Below are 22773 nucleotides of genomic sequence, written 5' to 3'. Positions count from 1 at the left end.
ATGTTAAATTAAATGAAATCAAATTCAATTTTGTTGGTCACATACACATATTGCAGGTGTAGAGAAATGATTGTGTTCCTAGCTCTAACAGTGCAGTAGTATCTAACAATTCACAACAATACACACACATCTAAAAGTAAAATAATGGAATTAATTAATGTATAAATATAGGGACGAGCCCTGTCGGAGTATATACAGTTGAAGTCGGAAGGAGGACTTTAGGGGACTCTTCTCCAGGTTCATCTCTCTGTAGGTGATGGCTTTGTTATGGAAGGTTTGGGAAATGCTTCCTATTAGGTGGTTGTAGAATTGAACGTCTCTTTTCTGGATTTTGATCATTAGAGGGTATCGGCATAATTCTGCTCTGCATGCATTATTTGGTGTTCTACGTTGTACACTGGGGATATTGTTTGCAGAATTCTCTCTCTCAGAATTCTCTCTCTCTCTCTCTCTGGTCTCCCTGTCTCTCTGTTGCTCTCTGTCTTTCTCTGGTTCTCTCTCTGTCTCTCTCTGGTTCTTTCTGATTCTCTCTCTGTCTCTCTCTGGTTCTCTCTCTGTCTCTCTCTGGTTCTCTCTGGTTCTCTCTGGTTCTCTCTGGTTCTCTCTGTCTTTCTCTGATTCTCTCTGTCTCTCTGTCTCTCTGGTTCTCTTTGGTTCTCTCTGTCTCTCTCTGTCTCTCTCTGGTTCTCTCTGGTTCTCTCTGTCTCTCTGTTTCTCTCTGTTTCTCTCTGGTTCTCTCTGGTTCTCTCTGTCTCTCTGATTCTCTCTGGTTCTCTCTGGTTCTCTCTGTCTCTGGTTCTCTCTGTCTCTCTCTGGGCCAGGTCCTTCAGGGTGATGTAGTCATGTGATGTTGGAGAGAGCGAGCCTGATAGAGCGAAACACATCCTGAGCTCAGAGACTAGACTACCCCAGAGTCCCCGACACACGCAGACACAAGCCTGTCTTAATGCAGCCAGAGGGTGTGTTTCTTCCCTGCCTGGTCAATTCCAATTGGATACATTCAATTCAGGAAGTGATTTTAATTTAAATTGCAAACATTTAAAAACCTTTGAAGGAAACAGCTTCTACTTTATTGAATGTTCAAGTCTTTGAATTTTCAATTACTGAATTGGAATTTATGTTTACTTCCTGAATTGACGGCCTTTAATTTGAATTGACCCCAACCCTGCTTCCCAGGTCATTGTGGAAAACAGTGAATAGCTCCAGACAGCCAGATTCTCTCACCATCGCGCTGTGTTCCAGGCCTTAAATGAACTAAGTTACAGTTGAACAGACTGATTCTGTATTTTAAACAAGCATAGCATAATAACAGAATGGAACACCGGGTAGGATTACCTTTAACATGATAAATAGTGTGTCTCTCTGCATGGCCCACTGTTCTCCTTTGGAGTTTATGCAGAAAAGCTTTGCATTCATCGCTCTCAATTGTATTCACCTCACAGGGCAGTAAAAGCTGCTAACAGCTCCATGGAGCAAGGAGCACCCCAATCATAAACTGTTTCTCTCAATTTGTTGTTCTACCACCCAAGTGATACATTAGCTGAGGTGTTGGTTTTATTACCTGGTACCAGGCTGGGGGAGCGAGTAATAGCAGAATTGATCACTGCAATAAAATGTTCCAGTCTCTCAGGCCCTAGGCAGTGGACATGGATCTATCCTCTCAGCTTCCCCGGGCCACAATCTGCCACGATCTGCCACAATCTGCCACAATCTGCCCTGTTTTTTACAACATTAACAACGTCTACACTGGATTTCTGATCAATTTCATGTAATTTTAATGAACAATTTAAAAAACAGGAAAAAAAAATAAAAAATGAACAAAAATAAACACAAAAACAATGTAAATTATTTTATGGAATTACAGTTGGGAAAACAGGAAAATGTCTTATGTAGAAGGTCTCACCAATTGCTTAAAACTGTTGGATGTAATTCTCCTTTCTGGATGTGGGAAATCACTTAGAAATATATTTGAGCCAATTTTATGGAATTACAGTTCATGTAGGGAAATCAAATAGAAATCTATTCACTAAGCCCTTTTGAATATACAGTTAGAAGGTCTCAGACAATTGTTCATGTAGGGAAATCACTAATGTTTTCATGCTTAAATATGAATGGAATTACAGTTCATGTAGGGAAATCACTCAATAGAAATCTATTCACTAAGCCCTTAAATATGAATGGAATTACAGTTCATGTAGGGAAATCACTCAATAGAAATCTATTCACTAAGCCCTTAAATATGAATGGAATTACAGTTCATGTAGGGAAATCACTCAATAGAAATCTACTAAGCCCTTAAATGAATGGAATTTTTGGAATTACAGTTCATGTAGGGAAATCACTCAATAGAAATCTATTCACTAAGCCCTTAAATATGAATGACTGGGAACACAGAGTTAATCAGGCTGTTGATTGTGGCCTGTTCAATGTTGTCCCACTCCTCTTCAATGGCTGTGTGAAGTTGTTGGATATTGTCAGGAACTGGAACACGCTGTTGCACACGTCGATCTAGGGAATCCGCAACCCTATCACTCTACACCCTACCCAACCCTATCACTCTACACCCTACCAAACCCTATCAATCTACACCCTACCAAACCCTATCACTCTTCAACACCCTACCGAACCCTATCACTCTACACGTATGAATACTGGGAACCAACCCTATCACTGTACACCCTACCAAACCCTATCACTCTACACCCTACCAAACCCTATCACTCTACACCCTACCCAACCCTATCACTCTACACCCTACCCAACCCTATCACTCTACACCCTACCCAACCCTATCACTCTACACCCTACCAAACCCTATCACTCTACACCCTACCCAACCCTATCACTCTACACCCTACCCAACCCTATCACTCTACACACCCTACCCAACCCTATCACTACACCCTACCCACCCTATCACCACCCTACCCAACCCTATCACTCTACACCCTACCAAACCCTATCACTCTACACCCTACACCGAACCCTATCACTCTACACCCTACCGAACCCTATCACTCTACACCCTACCGAACCCTATCACTACACCCTACCACCCCCTACACCCTAAACCCTATCACTCTACACCCTACCAAACCCTATCACTCTACACCCTACCCAACCCTATCACTCTACACCCTACCCAACCCTATCACTCTACACCCTACCCAACCCTATCACTCTACACCCTACCAAACCCTATCACTCTACACCCTACCGAACCCTATCACTCTACACCCTACCGAACCCTATCACTCTACACCCTACCCCTCTACACCCTACCCAACCCTATCACTCTACACCCTACCCAACCCTATCACTCTACACCCTACCGAACCCTATCACTCTACACCCTACCGAACCCTATCACTCTACACCCTACCGAACCCTATCACTCTACACCCTACCCAACCCTATCACTCTACACCCTACCAAACCCTATCACTCTACACCCTACCAAACCCTATCACTCTACACCCTACCGAACCCTATCACTCTACACCCTACCGAACCCCTATCACCCTACACCCTATCCAAACCCTATCACCTATCACCCTACACCCCAAACCCTATCACTCTACACCCTACCAAACCCTATCACTCTACACCCTACCCAACCCTATCACTCTACACCCTACCAAACCCTATCACTCTACACCCTACCAAACCCTATCACTCTACACCCTACCGAACCCTATCACTCTACACCTACCCAACCCTATCACTCTACACCCTACCCAACCCTATCACTCTACACCCTACCCAACCCTATCACTCTACACCCTACCCAACCCTATCACTCTACACCCTACCGAACCCTATCACTCTACACCCTACCGAACCCTATCACTCTACACCCTACCGAACCCTATCACTCTACACCCTACCGAACCCTATCACTCTACACCCTACCAAACCCTATCACTCTACACCCTACCAAACCCTATCACTCTACACCCTACCAAACCCTATCACTCTACACCCTACCGAACCCTATCACCCTACCGAACACCCTACCCGAACCCTATCACTCTACACCCTACCAAACCCTATCACTGTACACCCTACCAAACCATATCACTGTACACCCTACCAAACCCTATCACTCTACACCCTACCAAACCCTATCACTCTACACCCTACCGAACCCTATCACTCTACACCCTACCAAACCCTATCACTCTACACCCTACCAAACCCTATCACTCTACACCCTACCAAACCCTATCACTCTACACCCTACCGAACCCTATCACTCTACACCCTACCAAACCCTATCACTCTACACCCTACAGACAGTGGGTCTGGACCCATCCTCACAGTCAGGCTCTAGACAGTGGGTCTGGACCCATCCTCCCAGTCAGGCTCTAGACAGTGGGTCTGGACCCATCCTCCCAGTCAGGCTCTAGACAGTGGGTCTGGACCCATCCTCCCAGTCAGGCTCTAGACAGTGGGTCTGGACCCATCCTCCCATCCTCCCAGTCAGGCTCTAGACAGTGGGTCTGGACCCATCCTCCCATCCTCACAGTCAGGCTCTAGACAGTGGGAATGGTCCCATCCTCCCAGTCAGGCTCTAGACAGTGGGTCTGGACCCATCCTTCCAGTCAGGCTCTAGACAGTGGGTATGGACCCATCCTCCCAGTCAGGCTCTAGACAGTGGGTCTGGACCCATCCTCCCAGTCAGGCTCTAGACACTGGGTCTGGACCCATCCTGCCAGTCAGGCCCTAGACAGTGGGTCTGGACCCATCCTCCCATCCTCACAGTCAGGCTCTAGACAGTGGGAATGGTCCCATCCTCCCAGTCAGGCTCTAGACAGTGGGTCTGGACCCATCCTTCCAGTCAGGCTCTAGACAGTGGGTATGGACCCATCCTCACAGTCAGGCTCTGGACAGTGGGTCTGGACACATCCTCACAGTCAGGCTCTAGACAGTGGGTCTGGACCCATCCTCCTAGTCAGGCTCTAGACAGTGGGTCTGGACCCATCAACCCATAAAGATTTACAACTCTTAATTTGTTATTTAGGCCAATAGCCAATCCATTCATCACTCTGCCACACGATAATGACTCCACAAGAAGTCATCAAACATTTTAATGTTGAACGCCTTACCACTGAAAAGCTTTTGCCCATAAACATGTCCTAACATTAGCAAACCCCTTGCTCGACCTCAACACGTTTCACCTCCCAGAACAAGTCTATCTACTCTAATATGAAGGCAGACATACGATCTGACATGATTTGCATCAGCTATCTCTGGTTCTCTCTGTCTCTCTCTCTCTGGTTCTCTCTGTCTCTCTCTCTCTGGTTCTCTCTGTCTCTCTCTCTCTGGTTCTCTCTGTCTCTCTATGGTTCTTTCGCTGTGGTTCTCTCTCTCTCTCTGGTTCTCGCTGTCTCTGTCTCTCTCTCTGGTTCTCCCTGTCTCTCTGTGTCTCTCTCTGGTTCTCACTGGTTCTCTCTGTCTCTCTGTGTCTCTCTCTCTCTCTCTGGTTCTCTCTGGTTCTCTCTCTCTCTCTCTGGTTCTCTCTGTCTCTGTCTCTCTCTCTGGTTCTCACTACTTCTAACTGGTTCTCTCTATCTACAATCCTTTTGTTTATTTTGATATGACATTGTCAATGTATTTCCACCCTGCCTTCCCTTCATGTTGGATGTCTTTGTATTCTCTGTATCTTATTATGGTCGTTGAATATATTTTGTCTGTTCTTGTTGTCTGGAGTTGACATCATAGCAATACAATGCAACAAATCAAATCAATGACTATTTATCACGTACCCCAAAAACAACAGACCTTACAGTGAAATGCTTACTTACAGGCTCTAACCAATAGTGCAAAAAGGTATTAGGTGAACAACAGGTAAGTAAAGAAATAAAAACAACAGTAAAAAGACAGGCTGTATACAGTAGAGAGGCTACATACAGTAGAGAGGCTATAAAAGTAGAGAGGCTATATACAGTAGAGAGGCTATGTCTAGATAACTGATTCCTGGTGTCTGTGTCTGGGTAACTGGTTCCTGGTGTCTGTGTCTGGGTAACTGGTTCCTGGTGTCTGTGTCTGGGTAACTGGTTCCTGGTGTCTGTGTCTGGGTAACTGATTCCTGGTGTCTGTGTCTGGGTAACTGGTCCCTGGTGTCTGTGTCTGGGTAACTGGTCCCTGGTGTCTGGGTAACTGGTTCCTGGTGTCTGTGTCTGGGTAACTGGTTCCTGGTGTCTGTGTCTGGGTAACTGGTCCCTGGTGTCTGTGTCTGTGTCTGGGTAACTGGTTCCTGGTGTCTGTGTCTGGGTAACTGGTTCCTGGTGTCTGTGTCTGGGTAACTGGTTCCTGTTGTCTGGGTAACTGGTCCCTGTTGTCTGGGTAACTGGTTCCTGTTGTCTGGGTAACTGGTTCCTGTGTGTCTGGGTAACTGGTTCCTGGTGTCTGTGTCTGGGTAACTGGTTCCTGTTGGTGTCTGTGTCTGGGTAACTGGTCCTGGTGTCTGTGTCTGGGTAACTGGTTCCTGGTGTCTGGGTAACTGGTTCCTGGTGTCTGTGTCTGGGTAACTGGTTCCTGGTGTCTGGGTAACTGGTTCCTGGTGTCTGGGTAACTGGTTCCTGGTGTCTGGGTAACTGGTTCCTGGTGTCTGTGTCTGGGTAACTGGTTCCTGGTGTCTGTGTCTGGGTAACTGGTTCCTGGTGTCTGGGTAACTGGTTCCTGGTGTCTGGGTAACTGGTTCCTGTTGTCTGGGTAACTGGTTCCTGGTGTCTGTGTCTGGGTAACTGGTTCCTGGTGTCTGTGTCTGGGTAACTGGTTCCTGGTGTCTGGGTAACTGGTTCCTGTTGTCTGGGTAACTGGTTCCTGTTGTCTGGGTAACTGGTTCCTGGTGTCTGTGTCTGGGTAACTGGTTCCTGGTGTCTGTGTCTGGGTAACTGGTTCCTGGTGTCTGTGTCTGGGTAACTGGTTCCTGGTGTCTGGGTAACTGGTTCCTGGTGTCTGTGTCTGGGTAACTGGTTCCTGGTGTCTGTGTCTGGGTAACTGGTTCCTGGTGTCTGTGTCTGGGTAACTGGTTCCTGGTGTCTGTGTCTGGGTAACTGGTTCCTGGTGTCTGTGTCTGGGTAACTGGTTCCTGGTGTCTGTGTCTGGGTAACTGGTTCCTGGTGTCTGTGTCTGGGTAACTGGTTCCTGTCTGTCTGTCTGGGTAACTGGTTCCTGTCTGTGTCTGTAACTGGTAACTGGTTCTGTGTCTGGGTAACTGGTTCCTGGTGTCTGTGTCTGGGTAACTGGTTCCTGGTGTCTGGGTAACTGGTTCCTGGTGTCTGTGTCTGGGTAACTGGTTCCTGGTGTCTGTGTCTGGGTAACTGGTTCCTGGTGTTTGGGTTCAACTGAATGGAACAAATGAATGGAACATAACATGAAGTATATAATGTAATATGTCCATAACTAATGTGTTTTCATGCACAATGCACACAGTCATTGCTTGGTTAAACCAGTCAGGTTCCTCTTCAATAGGATCCATTACAAATACTCCTCATCCTCTCACCCTTGTCAACAGATTACATTCAGTGGTTGTCCATCGGGAAGCACACAACACTGACTCCACTATGTCCACTAGATTAATCATTTTGGAAGGTTGACATCAATAGCAGGATTGGAGGGAGTTATTGCATGGATTGAGTTGTTCTGCAAGAGTTTTCAATGTGATTGATATGTTTTTCTTGTCCACAGGGATTCCAAGGAAAGACAGGTCCACCCGGCCCAGGAGGAGTTGTTGGTCCTCAGGTAAGGTACTATAGGTGTACTACAGGTACTATAGGTGTACTACAGGTACTATAGGTGTACTACAGGTACTATAGGTGTACTACAGGTACTATAGGTGTACTACAGGTACTATAGGTGTACTACAGGTACTATAGGTTTACTAAAGGTACTATAGGTGTACTACAGGTACTATAGGTTTACTACAGGTACTATAGGTGTACTACAGGTACTATAGGTGTCCACTAGATTAACATTTTAGGTGTACTACAGGTACTATTAGGTGTACTACAGGTACTATAGGTGTACTACAGGTACTATAGGTTTACTAAAGGTACTATAGGTGTACTACAGGTACTATAGGTGTACTACAGGTACTATAGGTGTACTACAGGTACTATAGGTGTACTACAGGTACTATAGGTGTACTACAGGTACTATAGGTTTACTACAGGTACTATAGGTGTACTACAGGTACTATAGGTGTACTACAGGTACTATAGGTGTACTACAGGTACTATAGGTACTATAGGTGTACTACAGGTACTATAGGTTTACTACAGGTACTATAGGTGTACAGGTACAGGGACTACAGGTACTATAGGTTTACTAAAGGTACTATAGGTGTACTACAGGGACTACAGGTACTATAGGTGTACTACAGGTACTATAGGTGTACTACAGGTACAGGTACTATAGGTTTACTACAGGTACTATAGGTGTACTACAGGTAAGGTACTATAGGTTTACTGCAGGTACTATAGGTTTACTGCAGGTACTATAGGTGTACTACAGGTACTATAGGTGTACTACAGGTAAGGTACTATAGGTTTACTACAGGTACTATAGGTGTACTACAGGTACTATAGGTTTACTAAAGGTACTATAGGTGTACTACAGGTACTATAGGTTTACTAAAGGTACTATAGGTTTACTACAGGTACTATAGGTGTACTACAGGGACTACAGGTACTATAGGTTTACTAAAGGTACTATAGGTGTACTACAGGTACTATAGGTGTACTACAGGTACTATAGGTGTACTACAGGTACTATAGGTTTACTACAGGTACTATAGGTGTACTACAGGTAAGGTACTATAGGTTTACTGCAGGTACTATAGGTGTACTATAGGTTTACTGCAGGTACTATAGGTGTACTACAGGTACTATAGGTGTACTACAGGTAAGGTACTATAGGTTTACTACAGGTACTATAGGTGTACTACAGGTACTATAGGTTTACTACAGGTACTATAGGTGTACTACAGGTACTATAGGTGTACTACAGGTACTATAGGTTTACTACAGGTAAGGAACTATAGGTTACTACAGGTACTATATGTGTACTACAGGTACTATAGGTGTACTACAGGTACTATAGGTTTACTACAGGTACTATAGGTGTACTACAGGTAAGGTACTATAGGTTTACTACAGGTACTATAAGTGTACTACAGGTACTATAGGTTTACTACAGGTACTATAGGTGTACTACAGGTACTATAGGTGTACTACAGGTACTATAGGTTTACTACAGGTACTATAGGTGTACTACAGGTACTATAGGTGTACTACAGGTACTAAAGGTGTACTACAGGTACTATAGGTTTACTACAGGTACTATAGGTTTACTACAGGTACTATAGGTGTACTACAGGTACTATAGGTGTACTACAGGTACTATAGGTTTACTACAGGTACTATAGGTGTACTACAGGTAAGGTACTATAGGTTTACTACAGGTGCTATAGGTGTACTACAGGTACTATAGGTTTACTACAGGTACTATAGGTGTACTACAGGTACTATAGGTATACTACAGGTACTATATGTTTAGCACTGTTCGTCACAAATCAAATCAAATCACATTTATTTATATAGCCCTTCGTACATCAGCTGATATCTCAAAGTGCTGTACAGAAACCCAGCCTAAAACCCCAAACAGCAAGCAAAGCAGGTGTAGAAGCACGGTGGCTAGGAAAAACTCCCTAGAAAGGCCAAAACCTAGGAAGAAACCTAGAGAGGAACCCGGCTATGTGGGGTGGCCAGTCCTCTTCTGGCTGTGCCGGGTGGAGATTATAACAGAACATGGCCAAGATGTTCAAATGTTCATAAATGACCAGCATGGTCGAATAATAATAAGGCAGAACAGTTGAAACTGGAGCAGCAGCACAGTCAGGTGGACTGGGGACAGCAAGGAGTCATCATGTGTACTACAGGTACTATAGGTGTACTACAGGTACTATAGGTTTACGACAGGTACTATAGGTTTACTACAGGTACTATAGGTGTACTACAGGTACTATAGGTGTACTACAGGTACTATAGGTTTACAGGTACTATAGGTTTACAGGTACTATAGGTGTACTACAGGGACTACAGGTACTATAGGTGTACTACAGGTACTATAGGTTTACTACAGGTACTATAGGTGTACTACAGGGACTACAGGTACTATAGGTGTACTACAGGTACTATAGGTTTACTACAGGTACTATAGGTGTACTACAGGGACTACAGGTACTATAGGTGTACTACAGGTACTATAGGTTTACTACAGGTACCATAGGTGTACTACAGGTACTATAGGTTTACTACAGGTACTATAGGTGTACTACAGGTACTATAGGTGTACTACAGGTACTATAGGTGTACTACAGGTACTATAGGTTTACTACAGGTACTATAGGTGTACTACAGGTACTATAGGTGTACTATAGGTGTACTACAGGTACTATAGGTTTACTACAGGTACTATAGGTGTACTACAGGTACTATAGGTGTACTACAGGTACTATAGGTGTACTACAGGTACTATAGGTTTATTACAGGTACTATAGGTGTACTACAGGTACTATAGGTGTACTACAGGTACTATAGGTGTACTACAGGTACTATAGGTGTACTACAGGTACTATAGGTGTACTACAGGTACTATAGGTTTACTACAGGTACTATAGGTTTACTACAGGTACTATAGGTGTACTACAGGTACTATAGGTTTACTACAGGTACTATAGGTTTACTACAGGTACTATAGGTGTACTACAGGTACTATAGGTTTACTACAGGTACTATAGGTGTACTACAGGTACTATAGGTGTACTACAGGTACTATAGGTGTACTACAGGTACTATAGGTGTACTACAGGTACTATAGGTGTACTACAGGTACTATAGGTGTACTACAGGTACTATAGGTTTACTACAGGTAAGGAACTATAGGTTACTATAGGTTTTCTACTGTTACGGTACTATAATGGACATTATGAACTAAATTAATGTAGCACTTCTTGGTCCACAGGTAAGTAAACACAATAAGAAACATTTATGAAGAACTTTTCAGATTGTTTGGACGTACTTACAGAGCTCACGTCATTCACTAGCAGAAGTGATAGAGTACAGGGATAATATTGGCCTCTGACATAGGTTTGGAATTATCTAAGGGTCTTATGTTATGGTAGAGCGGCTCAATGATGCCCATAATATCTTCTTCTTATTCTTCCTCTTCTTCTTCTTCTTCACTTCCTAACAGGGCCCCACAGGCGAGACCGGTCCAATCGGTGAGAGAGGTCACCCTGGATCCCCAGGACCACCTGGAGAGCAGGGTCTTCCTGGCTCTGCTGGCAAAGAGGGAGCCAAGGTAAACGTCCCTAAATACCCACCTCACTGGATTAACTCTCATAACTTGACAGCCCAACAGATCTCCCGAACTCCAGGGCTCTGACCAAAACATATTTAAAAATTTTAAAAACAATACTAGATACAGATTATGCCTAGTCCTGGAATTAAAACGTGAACAATTGGAGAATCTCCACTGAACACGTTTTTGGGTCCAGGAATGTAAGCATGAAGTCTATTTTGGCAGACAGCTGGTGAAGTTAGCAGATGGTTGGTGACTGAGGGTTGGGGAGTGAGGGTTGGTGACTGAGTGTTGGTGACTGAGTGTTGGGGAGTGAGGGTTGGTGACTGAGGGTTGGTGACTGAGGGTTGGGGAGTGAGGGTTGGTGACGGTGGGTTGGTGACTGAGGGTTGGTGACTGAGGGTTGGGGACTGAGGGTTGTGGACTGAGGGTTGGTGACTGAGGGTTGGTGACTGAGGGTTGGTGACTGAGGGTTGGTGACTGAGGGTTGGTGACTGAGGGTTGGGGACTGAGGGTTGGTGACTGAGGGTTGGGGAGTGAGGGTTGGGGAGTGGTTGAATTCCCATGCATCACGATTGCCAATATAAAATCAAATCAAAGTTTATTTGTCACGCCGAATAGAACTGGTGTAGGTACACCTTACAGTGAAATACTTACTTACAGGCTCTAACCAACAGTGCAAAAAAGGTGTTAGGTGAACAATCGGTAAGTAAAGAAATAAAACAACAGTAAAAAGACAGTGACAAATAACAGTAGCGAGGCTATATACAGTAGAGAGGCTATATACAGTAGCGAGGCTATATACAGTAGAGAGGCTATATACAGTAGAGAGGCTATATACAGTAGAGAGGCTATATACAGTAGCGAGGCTATATACAGTAGCGAGGCTATATACAGTAGCGAGGCTATATACAGTAGAGAGGCTATATACAGTAGCGAGGCTATATACAGTAGAGAGGCTATATACAGTAGAGAGGCTATATACAGTAGCGAGGCTATAAAAGTAGCGAGGTTATATACAGTAGCGAGGCTATACACAGTAGCGAGGCTATATACAGACAACGGTTAGTCAGGCTGATTGAGGTAGTATGTACATGTAGATATGGTTACTATGCATACATGATGAACAGAGAGTAGCAGTAGCGTAAAAGAGGGGTTGGTGGGTGGTGGGTGGCGGGACACAATGCAGATGGCGGTTAGCCAATGTGTGGGAGCACTGGTTGGTCGGGCCTATTGAGGTAGTATTTATATGAATGTGTAGTTAAAGTGACAATGCATATATGATAAACAGAGAGTAGCTAATTTACTACTAGTTAGTTCCAAGACCTCCCAGCCCCTCCCTCTGTCTCCTTTAAATCCCAGCCAGTTCCAAGACCTCCCAGCCCCTCCCTCTGACTCCTTTAAATCCCAGCCAGTTCCAAGACCTCCCAGCCCCTCCCTCTGACTCCTTTAAATCCCAGCCAGTTACAAGACCTCCCAGCCCCTCCCTCTGTCTCCTTTAAATCCCAGCCAGTTCCAAGACCTCCCAGCCCCTTCCTCTGTCTCCTTTAAATCCCAGCCAGTTCCAAGACCTCCCGGCCCCTCCCTCTGACTCCTTTAAATCCCAGCCAGTTCCAAGACCTCCCAGCCCCTCCCTCTGACTCCTTTAAATCCAAGCCAGTTCCAAGACCTCCCAGCCCCTCCTCTGTCTCCTTTAAATCCCAGCCAGTTCCAAGACCTCCCAGCCCCTCCCTCTGACTCCTTTAAATCCCAGCCAGTTCCAAGACCTCCCAGCCCCTCCCTCTGACTCCTTTAAATCCCAGCCAGTTACAAGACCTCCCAGCCCCTCCCTCTGTCTCCTTTAAATCCCAGCCAGTTCCAAGACCTCCCGGCCCCTCCCTCTGACTCCTTTAAATCCCAGCCAGTTCCAAGACCTCCCAGCCCCTCCCTCTGTCTCCTTTAAATCCCAGCCAGTTCCAAGACCTCCCAGCCCCTCCTCTGTCTCCTTTAAATCCCAGCCAGTTCCAAGACCTCCCGGCCCCTCCCTCTGACTCCTTTAAATCCCAGCCAGTTCCAAGACCTCCCAGCCCTCCCTCTGTCTCCTTTAAATCCCAGCCAGTTCCAAGACCTCCCAGCCCCTCCCTCTGTCTCCTTTAAATCCCAGCCAGTTCCAAGACCTCCCGGCCCCTCCCTCTGACTCCTTTAAATCCCAGCCAGTTCCAAGACCTCCCAGCCCCTCCCTCTGTCTCCTTTAAATCCCAGCCAGTTCCAAGACCTCCCAGCCCCTCCCTCTGACTCCTTCTTTGGTTTTCCTTGCTTCCCAGAAGGAGACCGTGTAATCACCTCCAACCACCCATCTACCACCAGGTCCTAGGCATCAGTTACAATGCCTTCAGAAATAATTCACTCCACTTGACTTTTTTCACACATTTCGTTGTGTTACATCCTGAATTTAAAATAAAAAAAAATCATGTGTCACCTTCCTACACCCAATACCCCATGATGTCAAAGGGGAACTATGTTTTTCAAAGTGTCTGCAAATTCATTAAAAATGAAAAGCTGAAATGTCAATAAGTATTCAACCCCTTTGTTATGGCAAGCCTAAATAAGTTCAGGAGTAAACATTTTATTAGCAAGTCACATAATATGTTGCATGGACCTACTCTGTGTGCAATAATAGTGTTTAACATGATTTTTGAATCACTACATTACCTCATCTCTGTATCCCACACATACTGTAAGGTCCCTCAGTCGAGCAATTCATTTCAAACACAGATTCAACCACAAAGACCAGTTAGGTTTTCCAATGCCTCAAATAGTTACTGTTTTGGCTTAAATCTACTTGTCTAGCATTGATCAACAACCAATTTGACAGAACTTGAATAATTTTGAAAAGAATAATGTGGTAGTATGCAGCCTTCAGAATACTTTCTGGGGGGAGGGGCTTGACAGATCCTCTTAAATCTTAGCGAGCTACCTCTCTTTCTCTCTCTTTTCTCTTTTCTCTCTTTTTCTCTTTCTCTTTTCTCTCTCTCTCTCTCTCTCTCTGCAGCCTCAGAATACTCTCAAGCTCTAAATCTTAGCGAGCTCTCTCATTTTCATTCTCTTTCTCTTTCTCTCTCTCTCTCTCTCTTTCTCTCTCTCTCTCTCTCTTTCTCTCTCTCTCTCTCTCTCTCTCTCTCTCTCATAGTCTCTCAGCTAGTTGTCCTCTAGGCCTGTATCATAGTTGTCCTCTAGGCCTGTATTATAATAGTCTCTCAGCTAGTTGTCCTCTAGGCCTGTATTATAATAGTCTCTCAGCTAGTTGTCCTCTAGGCCTGTATTATAATAGTCTCTCAGCTAGTTGTCCTCTAGGCCTGTATTATAATAGTCTCTCAGCTAGTTGTCCTCTAGGCCTGTATCATAGTTGTCCTCTAGGCCTGTATTATAATAGTCTCTCAGCTAGTTGTCCTCTAGGCCTGTATTATAATAGACTCTCAGCTAGTTGTCCTCTAGGCCTGTATTATAATAGACTCTCAGCTAGTTGTCCTCTAGGCCTGTATTATAATAGTCTCTCAGCTAGTTGTCCTCTAGGCCTGTATTATAGTTGTCCTCTAGGACTGTATTATAATAGACTCTCAGCTAGTTGTCCTCTAGGCCTGTATTATAATAGTCTCTCAGCTAGTTGTCCTCTAGGCCTGTATTATAGTTGTCCTCTAGGACTGTATTATAATAGTCTCTCAGCTAGTTGTCCTCTAGGCCTGTATTATAATAGTCTCTCAGCTAGTTGTCCTCTAGGACTTTATTATAATAGACTCTCAGCTAGTTGTCCTCTAGGCCTGTATTATAATAATCTCTCAGCTAGTTGTCCTCTAGGACTTTATTATAATAGACTCTCAGCTAGTTGTCCTCTAGGCCTGTATTATAATAGTATCTCAGCTAGTTGTCCTCTAGGCCTGTATTATAATAGTCTCTCAGCTAGTTGTCCTCTAGGCCTGTATTATAATAGTCTCTCAGCTAGTTGTCCTCTAGGCCTGTATTATAATAGTCTCTCAGCTAGTTGTCCTCTAGGCCTGTATTATAATAGTCTCTCAGCTAGTTGTCCTCTAGGACTGTATTATAATAGTCTCTCAGCTAGTTGTCCTCTAGGACTTTATTATAATAGACTCTCAGCTAGTTGTCCTCTAGGCCTGTATTATAATAGTCTCTCAGCTAGTTGTCCTCTAGGACTTTATTATAATAGACTCTCAGCTAGTTGTCCTCTAGGCCTGTATTATAATAGACTCTCAGCTAGTTGTCCTCTAGGCCTGTATTATAATAATCTCTAAGCTAGTTGTCCTCTAGGCCTGTATTATAGTTGTCCTCTAGGCCTGTATTATAGTTGTCCTCTAGGCCTGTATTATAATAGACTCTCAGCTAGTTGTCCTCTAGGCCTGTATTATAATAGTCTCTCAGCTAGTTGTCCTCTAGGACTGTATTATAATAGACTCTCAGCTAGTTGTCCTCTAGGCCAGTATTATAATAGTCTCTCAGCTAGTTGTCCTCTAGGACTGTATTATAATAGTCTCTCAGCTAGTTGTCCTCTAGGCCTGTATTATAATAGTCTCTCAGCTAGTTGTCCTCTGGGACTGTATTATAATAGTCTCTCAGCTAGTTGTCCTCTAGGCCTGTATTATAATAGTATCTCAGCTAGTTGTCCTCTAGGCCTGTATTATAATAGTTGTCCTCTAGGCCTGTATTATAATAGTCTCTCAGCTAGTTGTCCTCTAGGCCTGTATTATAATAGTCTCTCAGCTAGTTGTCCTCTAGGCCTGTATCATAATAGTTGTCCTCTAGGCCTGTATTATAATAGTCTCTCAGCTAATTGTCCTCTAGGCCTGTATTATAATAGTCTCTCAGCTAGTTGTCCTCTAGGACTGTATTATAATAGACTCTCAGCTAGTTGTCCTCTAGGCCTGTATTATAATAGTCTCTCAGCTAGTTGTCCTCTTGGACTGTATTACAGTAGTGTTTGATGTGAAGTTTATGCATTTTGTAGCGTTGTTCCTTATCGGAATAAAGAAACGTCCATGACATTGATTAGCACAGGGCTTTGATGTTGATGCTGTCAGAACTAAAGCATCCCCTCAAAGTCCAACTTGTGCATGTTCTGTCATGATGTCTAAATGGGAAACATGAGAATAAAGCATTTTGTTTTTGTTTTTCTCTCTTCGTTCACCAGGTAACATCAAGAAGGCTGTAGAATGATAGTGAAATGAACACAGTAGAAAGGATATCCCAAAATATCTTAGCATGGTGCAGCTGGCCACCTCTCATCCTGTCCTCTGCTGTATGTTGGTGTCTGTAGGGAGACCCTGGGCCCCAGGGAGCCTCCGGTAAGGACGGTCCGGCTGGTCTACGAGGATTCCCAGGAGAGAGAGGTCTGCCCGGCGCGTCGGTAAGAAACACCCCACCTTCAACACGCTCCCTTCCGTTACATATTCCCCCTATATTGACTGACAATGACTGACAGACCTCCACCGTGACTAATGAACTCTATCAATGTAGAGATATTCATCTCATTAGACTCATAGAGGGGGGACGTCACCCAACCATCAATCTACCGCAGGGAAACTCAAAGAGACAAATGAGAGACAATTGTTACAAATGAACAGGTCCCCTTGAAAAGGCTTCCCACCGACCGGCCGACACCACTGTTTTCAACAACGTTTGATTTTGTAAATAAAAACATCTGCCCCCCCCCAAAAAAAGCAATGTCCTGCTCCTTCCCTGACTCTTCCTAAATGTTTGTATTTTACACTGCTCATTGTCCGAATTTTGAAATCATAAACAGAAGAGTATTTAGAGGCTTTTTTTCATGGTTATTTTCACACCTATTCCTAACTTAACCCTCTAAGACAATGTGCTGTATGACGTTGGTACCCAGCCAGGCTCCAAGACAATGTGCTGTAGGACGTTGGTACCCAGCCAGGCTCCAAGACCATGTGCTGTAGAACGTTGGTACCCAGCCAGGCTCTAAGACAATGTGCTGTAGAACGTTGGTACCCAGCCAGGCTCCAAGACAATGTGCTGTAGAACGTTGGTACCCTGACACACTCCAAGACAATGTTCTGTAGGACGTTGGAACCCAGCCAGGCTCCAAGACAATGTTCTGTAGGACGTTGGTACCCAGCCAGGCTCCAAGACAATGTGCTGTAGGACGTTGGTACCCAGCCAGGCTCCAAGACAATGTGCTGTAGGACGTTGGTACCCAGCCAGGCTCCAAGACAATGTGCTGTAGAACGTTGGTACCCTGACACACTCCAAGACAATGTTCTGTAGGACGTTGGAACCCAGCCAGGCTCCAAGACAATGTTCTGTAGGACGTTGGTACCCAGCCAGGCTCCAAGACAATGTGTTGTAGGACGTTGGTACCCAGCCAGGCTCCAAGACAATGTGCTGTAGGACGTTGGTACCCAGCCAGGCTCCAATACAATATGCTGTAGGTCGTTGGTACCCAGCCAGGCTCCAAGACAATGTGCTGTAGGACGTTGGTACCCAGCCAGGCTCCAAGACAATGTGCTGTAGGACGTTGGTACCCAGCCAGGCTCTAAGACAATGTGCTGTAGAACGTTGGTACCCAGCCAGGCTCCAAGACAATGTGCTGTAGGACGTTGGTACCCAGCCAGGCTCCAAGACAATGTGCTGTAGGACGTTGGTACCCAGCCAGGCTCCAAGACAATGTGTTGTAGGACGTTGGTACCCAGCCAGGCTCCAAGACAATGTGCTGTAGAACGTTGGTACCCAGCCAGGCTCTTAGACAATGTGCTGTAGAACGTTGGTACCCAGCCAGGCTCCAAGACAATGTGTTGTAGGACGTTGGTACCCAGCAAGGCTCCAAGACAATGTGTTGTAGGACGTTGGTACCCAGCCAGGCTCCAAGACAATGTGCTGTAGGACGTTGGTACCCAGCCAGGCTCCAAGACAATGTGCTCTAGGATGTTGGTACCCAGCCAGGCTCCAAGACAATGTGCTGTAGGATGTTGGTACCCAGCCAGGCTCCAATACAATGTGCTGTAGAACATCGGTACCCAGCCAGACGCTAATGAGTCTCTCTCTCTCCTGAATGACAAATGGATGGATGGGTGAACATTGTGCACCTTACTTCACAATGTAATTTAAATGAGGCCTAACTGAATGATAAGGAGGATGAACATTTTGATTTAATTAACAAAGAAAAAGTGTAGTAATGAGTTTGTGTTAAGACCTTTTATCAACAGCAAATCATTTAACTTTGTGCCTTGCGGGTTGATATCATTCTCTTTGATGTTTTACGTTGTTAAAAGAAGCTGTTATGGGACTGATTTATTTACCTATTACACTATTACTAATAAGATGTATTTGAAGGGAAATGAAAACACGCTATGTGTCGCAGCAGGTCCTTCAGAATAACGCAAAACATGTCCTGACTCTGTCCAACTTGATGATGCCACTCAGCCTGCACAGCCGTCCCATCGAAACTACAAATAAACCCAAAACGAATTTCACACATAATAATAACAATAGTTTGGCTTTTTTATTTTTCGTTATTTTACTAGGCAAGTCAGTTAAGAACAAATTCTTATTTTCAATGACAGCCTAGGAACAGTGGGTTAACTGCCTGTTCATGGGCAGAATGACAGATTTGTACCTTGTCAGCTCGGGGATTTGAACTTGCAACCTTTCGGTTACTAGTCCAACACTCTAACCACTAGGCTACCCTGCCTATAGACAATATTAAATTAACAATAACCTGATGAGTGACAATATTAGGCCTAACAGTTGTGAAATTGTACATGAAGAGATGTAATTGACAGATGCAGGAAAAGGATCATCACTTTATCAAGCCCTCCTTCGGAGGCACATGCAGGTTAAACATTGTGATTTCATATATAGTGCCAGAAAGAGAATATTCTGCAGTTTCTATTATACAGTACTTACATTTGTCAAATAACTCTCTAGCTCTATTTACAAATGTCACTTTCCAAGAATTCCATGCTGTCCCTACATTCAGCACATGACCACTCCACTGTCCCTACATTCAGCACATGACCACTCCACTGTCCCTACATTCAGCACATGACCACTCCACTGTCCCTACATTCAGCACATGACCACTCCACTGTCCCTACATTCAGCACATGACCACTCCACTGTCCCTACATTCAGCACATGACCACTCCACTGTCCCTACATTCAGCACATGACCACTCCACTGTCCCTACATTCAGCACATGACCACTCCACTGTCCCTACATTCAGCACATGACCACTCCACTGTCTCTACATTCAGCACATGACCCTCCACTGTCTCTACATTCAGCACATGACCACTCCACTGTCCCTACATTCAGCACATGACCACTCCACTGTCCCTACATTCAGCACATGAACACTCCACTGTCCCTACATTCAGCACATGACCCACTGTCTCTACATTCAGCACATGACCACTCCACTGTCCCTACATTCAGCACATGACCACTCCACTGTCCCTACATTCAGCACATGACCACTCCACTGTCCCTACATTCAGCACATGACCCACTGTCCCTACATTCAGCACATGACCCACTGTCTCTACATTCAGCACATGACCACTCTACTGTCCCTACATTCATCACATGACCACTCCACTGTCCCTACATTCAGCACATGACCACTCTACTGTCCCTACATTCAGCACATGACCACTCCACTGTCCCTACATTCAGCACATGACCACTCCACTGTCCCTACATTCAGCACATGACCCACTGTCTCTACATTCAGCACATGACAACTCCACTGTCCCTACATTCAGCACATGACCACTCCACTGTCCCTACATTCAGCACATGACCACTCCACTGTCCCTACATTCAGCACATGACCACTCCACTGTCCCTACATTCAGCACATGAGCACTCCACTGTCCCTACATTCAGCACATGACCACTCCACTGTCCCTACATTCAGCACATGACCACTCCACTGTCCCTACATTCAGCACATGACCACTCCACTGTCCTTACATTAAGCACATTACCCACTGTCTCTACATTCAGCACATAACCCACTGTCCCTACATTCAGCACATGACCCACTGTCCCTACATTCAGCACATGACCCACTGTCTCTACATTCAGCACATGACCCACTGTCCCTACATTCAGCACATGACCCACTGTCTCTACATTCAGCACATGACCCACTGTCACTACATTCAGCACATGACCCACTGTCACTACATTCAGCACATGACCCACTGTCTCTACATTCAGCACATGACCCACTGTCTCTACATTCAGCACATGACCCACTGTCTCTACATTCAGCACATGACCCACTGTCCCTACATTCAGCACATGACCCACTGTCTCTACATTCAGCACATGACCACTCCACTGTCTCTACATTCATCACATGACCACTCCACTGTCTCTACATTCATCACATGACCACTCCACTGTCTCTACATTCATCACATGACCACTCCACTGTCTCTACATTCAGCACATGACCACTCCACTGTCTCTACATTCATCACATGACCACTCCACTGTCTCTACATTCATCACATGACCACTCCACTGTCTCTACATTCAGCACATGACCACTCCACTGTCTCTACATTCAGCACATGACCCACTGTCTCTACATTCATCACATGACCACTCCACTGTCTCTACATTCATCACATGACCACTCCACTGTCCCTACATTCAGCACATGACCACTCCACTGTCCCTACATTCATCACATGACCACTCCACTGTCTCTACATTCAGCACATGACCACTCCACTGTCTCTACATTCATCACATGACCACTCCACTGTCCCTACATTCAGCACATGACCACTCCACTGTCCCTACATTCATCACATGACCACTCCACTGTCTCTACATTCATCACATGACCACTCCACTGTCTCTACATTCAGCACATGACCACTCCACTGTCTCTACATTCATCACATGACCACTCCACTGTCTCTACATTCAGCACATGACCACTCCACTGTCTCTACATTCAGCACATGACCACTCCACTGTCTCTACATTCAGCACATGACCCACTGTCTCTACATTCAGCACATGACCCACTGTCTCTACATTCAGCACATGACCACTCCACTGTCTCTACATTCAGCACATGACCACTCCACTGTCCCTACATTCAGCACATGACCACTCCACTGTCCCTACATTCAGCACATGACCACTCCACTGTCCCTACATTCAGCACATGACCACTCCACTGTCTCTACATTCAGCACATGACCACTCCACTGTCCCTACATTCATCACATGACCACTCCACTGTCTCTACATTCAGCACATGACCACTCCACTGTCCCTACATTCAGCACATGACCACTCCACTGTCTCTACATTCAGCACATGACCACTCCACTGTCTCTACATTCAGCACATGACCACTCCACTGTCTCTACATTCATCACATGACCACTCCACTGTCTCTACATTCAGCACATGACCACTCCACTGTCTCTACATTCATCACATGACCACTCCACTGTCTCTACATTCATCACATGACCACTCCACTGTCTCTACATTCATCACATGACCACTCCACTGTCTCTACATTCATCACATGACCACTCCACTGTCTCTACATTCATCACATGACCACTCCACTGTCTCTACATTCATCACATGACCACTCCACTGTCTCTACATTCATCACATGACCACTCCACTGTCCCTACATTCAGCACATGAGCACTCCACTGTCCCTACATTCAGCACATGACCACTCCACTGTCTCTACATTCAGCACATGACCACTCCACTGTCTCTACATTCAGCACATGACCACTCCACTGTCTCTACATTCAGCACATGACCACTCCACTGTCCCTACATTCAGCACATGACCACTCCACTGTCTCTACATTCAGCACATGACCACTCCACTGTCCCTACATTCAGCACATGACCACTCCACTGTCCCTACATTCAGCACATGACCACTCCACTGTCTCTACATTCAGCACATGACCACTCCACTGTCTCTACATTCAGCACATGACCACTCCACTGTCTCTACATTCAGCACATGACCACTCCACTGTCTCTACATTCAGCACATGACCACTCCACTGTCTCTACATTCAGCACATGACCCACTGTCTCTACATTCAGCACATGACCACTCCACTGTCTCTACATTCAGCACATGACCACTCCACTGTCTCTACATTCAGCACATGACCACTCCACTGTCTCTACATTCAGCACATGACCACTCCACTGTCTCTACATTCAGCACATGACCACTCCACTGTCTCTACATTCAGCACATGACCACTCCACTGTCTCTACATTCAGCACATGACCACTCCACTGTCTCTACATTCAGCACATGACCACTCCACTGTCTCTACATTCAGCACATGACCACTCCACTGTCTCTACA

The 22773-nt window shown here is 45.3% G+C and overlaps 1 protein-coding gene across 1 annotated transcript in view; it reads left to right on the top strand.

Annotated features, from left to right (window-relative positions):
• The window catches only part of LOC115131014 (collagen alpha-1(XI) chain-like), a 256495-nt gene that overhangs the window by 149519 nt on the left and 84203 nt on the right, over positions 1-22773 (top strand). The window contains exons 37-39 of the mRNA XM_065019254.1: positions 7696-7749; positions 11263-11370; positions 16676-16765. Coding sequence (XP_064875326.1) covers positions 7696-7749; positions 11263-11370; positions 16676-16765 — 252 coding nt within the window. The remainder of the gene's footprint in view (positions 1-7695; positions 7750-11262; positions 11371-16675; positions 16766-22773) is intronic.

Source organism: Oncorhynchus nerka, linkage group LG6 (assembly GCF_034236695.1).
Source record: "Oncorhynchus nerka isolate Pitt River linkage group LG6, Oner_Uvic_2.0, whole genome shotgun sequence".
NCBI classification, from domain to species: Eukaryota; Metazoa; Chordata; class Actinopteri; order Salmoniformes; family Salmonidae; genus Oncorhynchus; species Oncorhynchus nerka.
The sequence above is the reverse complement of the archived record's forward strand: the minus strand, read 5'-3'. Positions and strand labels throughout refer to the sequence as shown.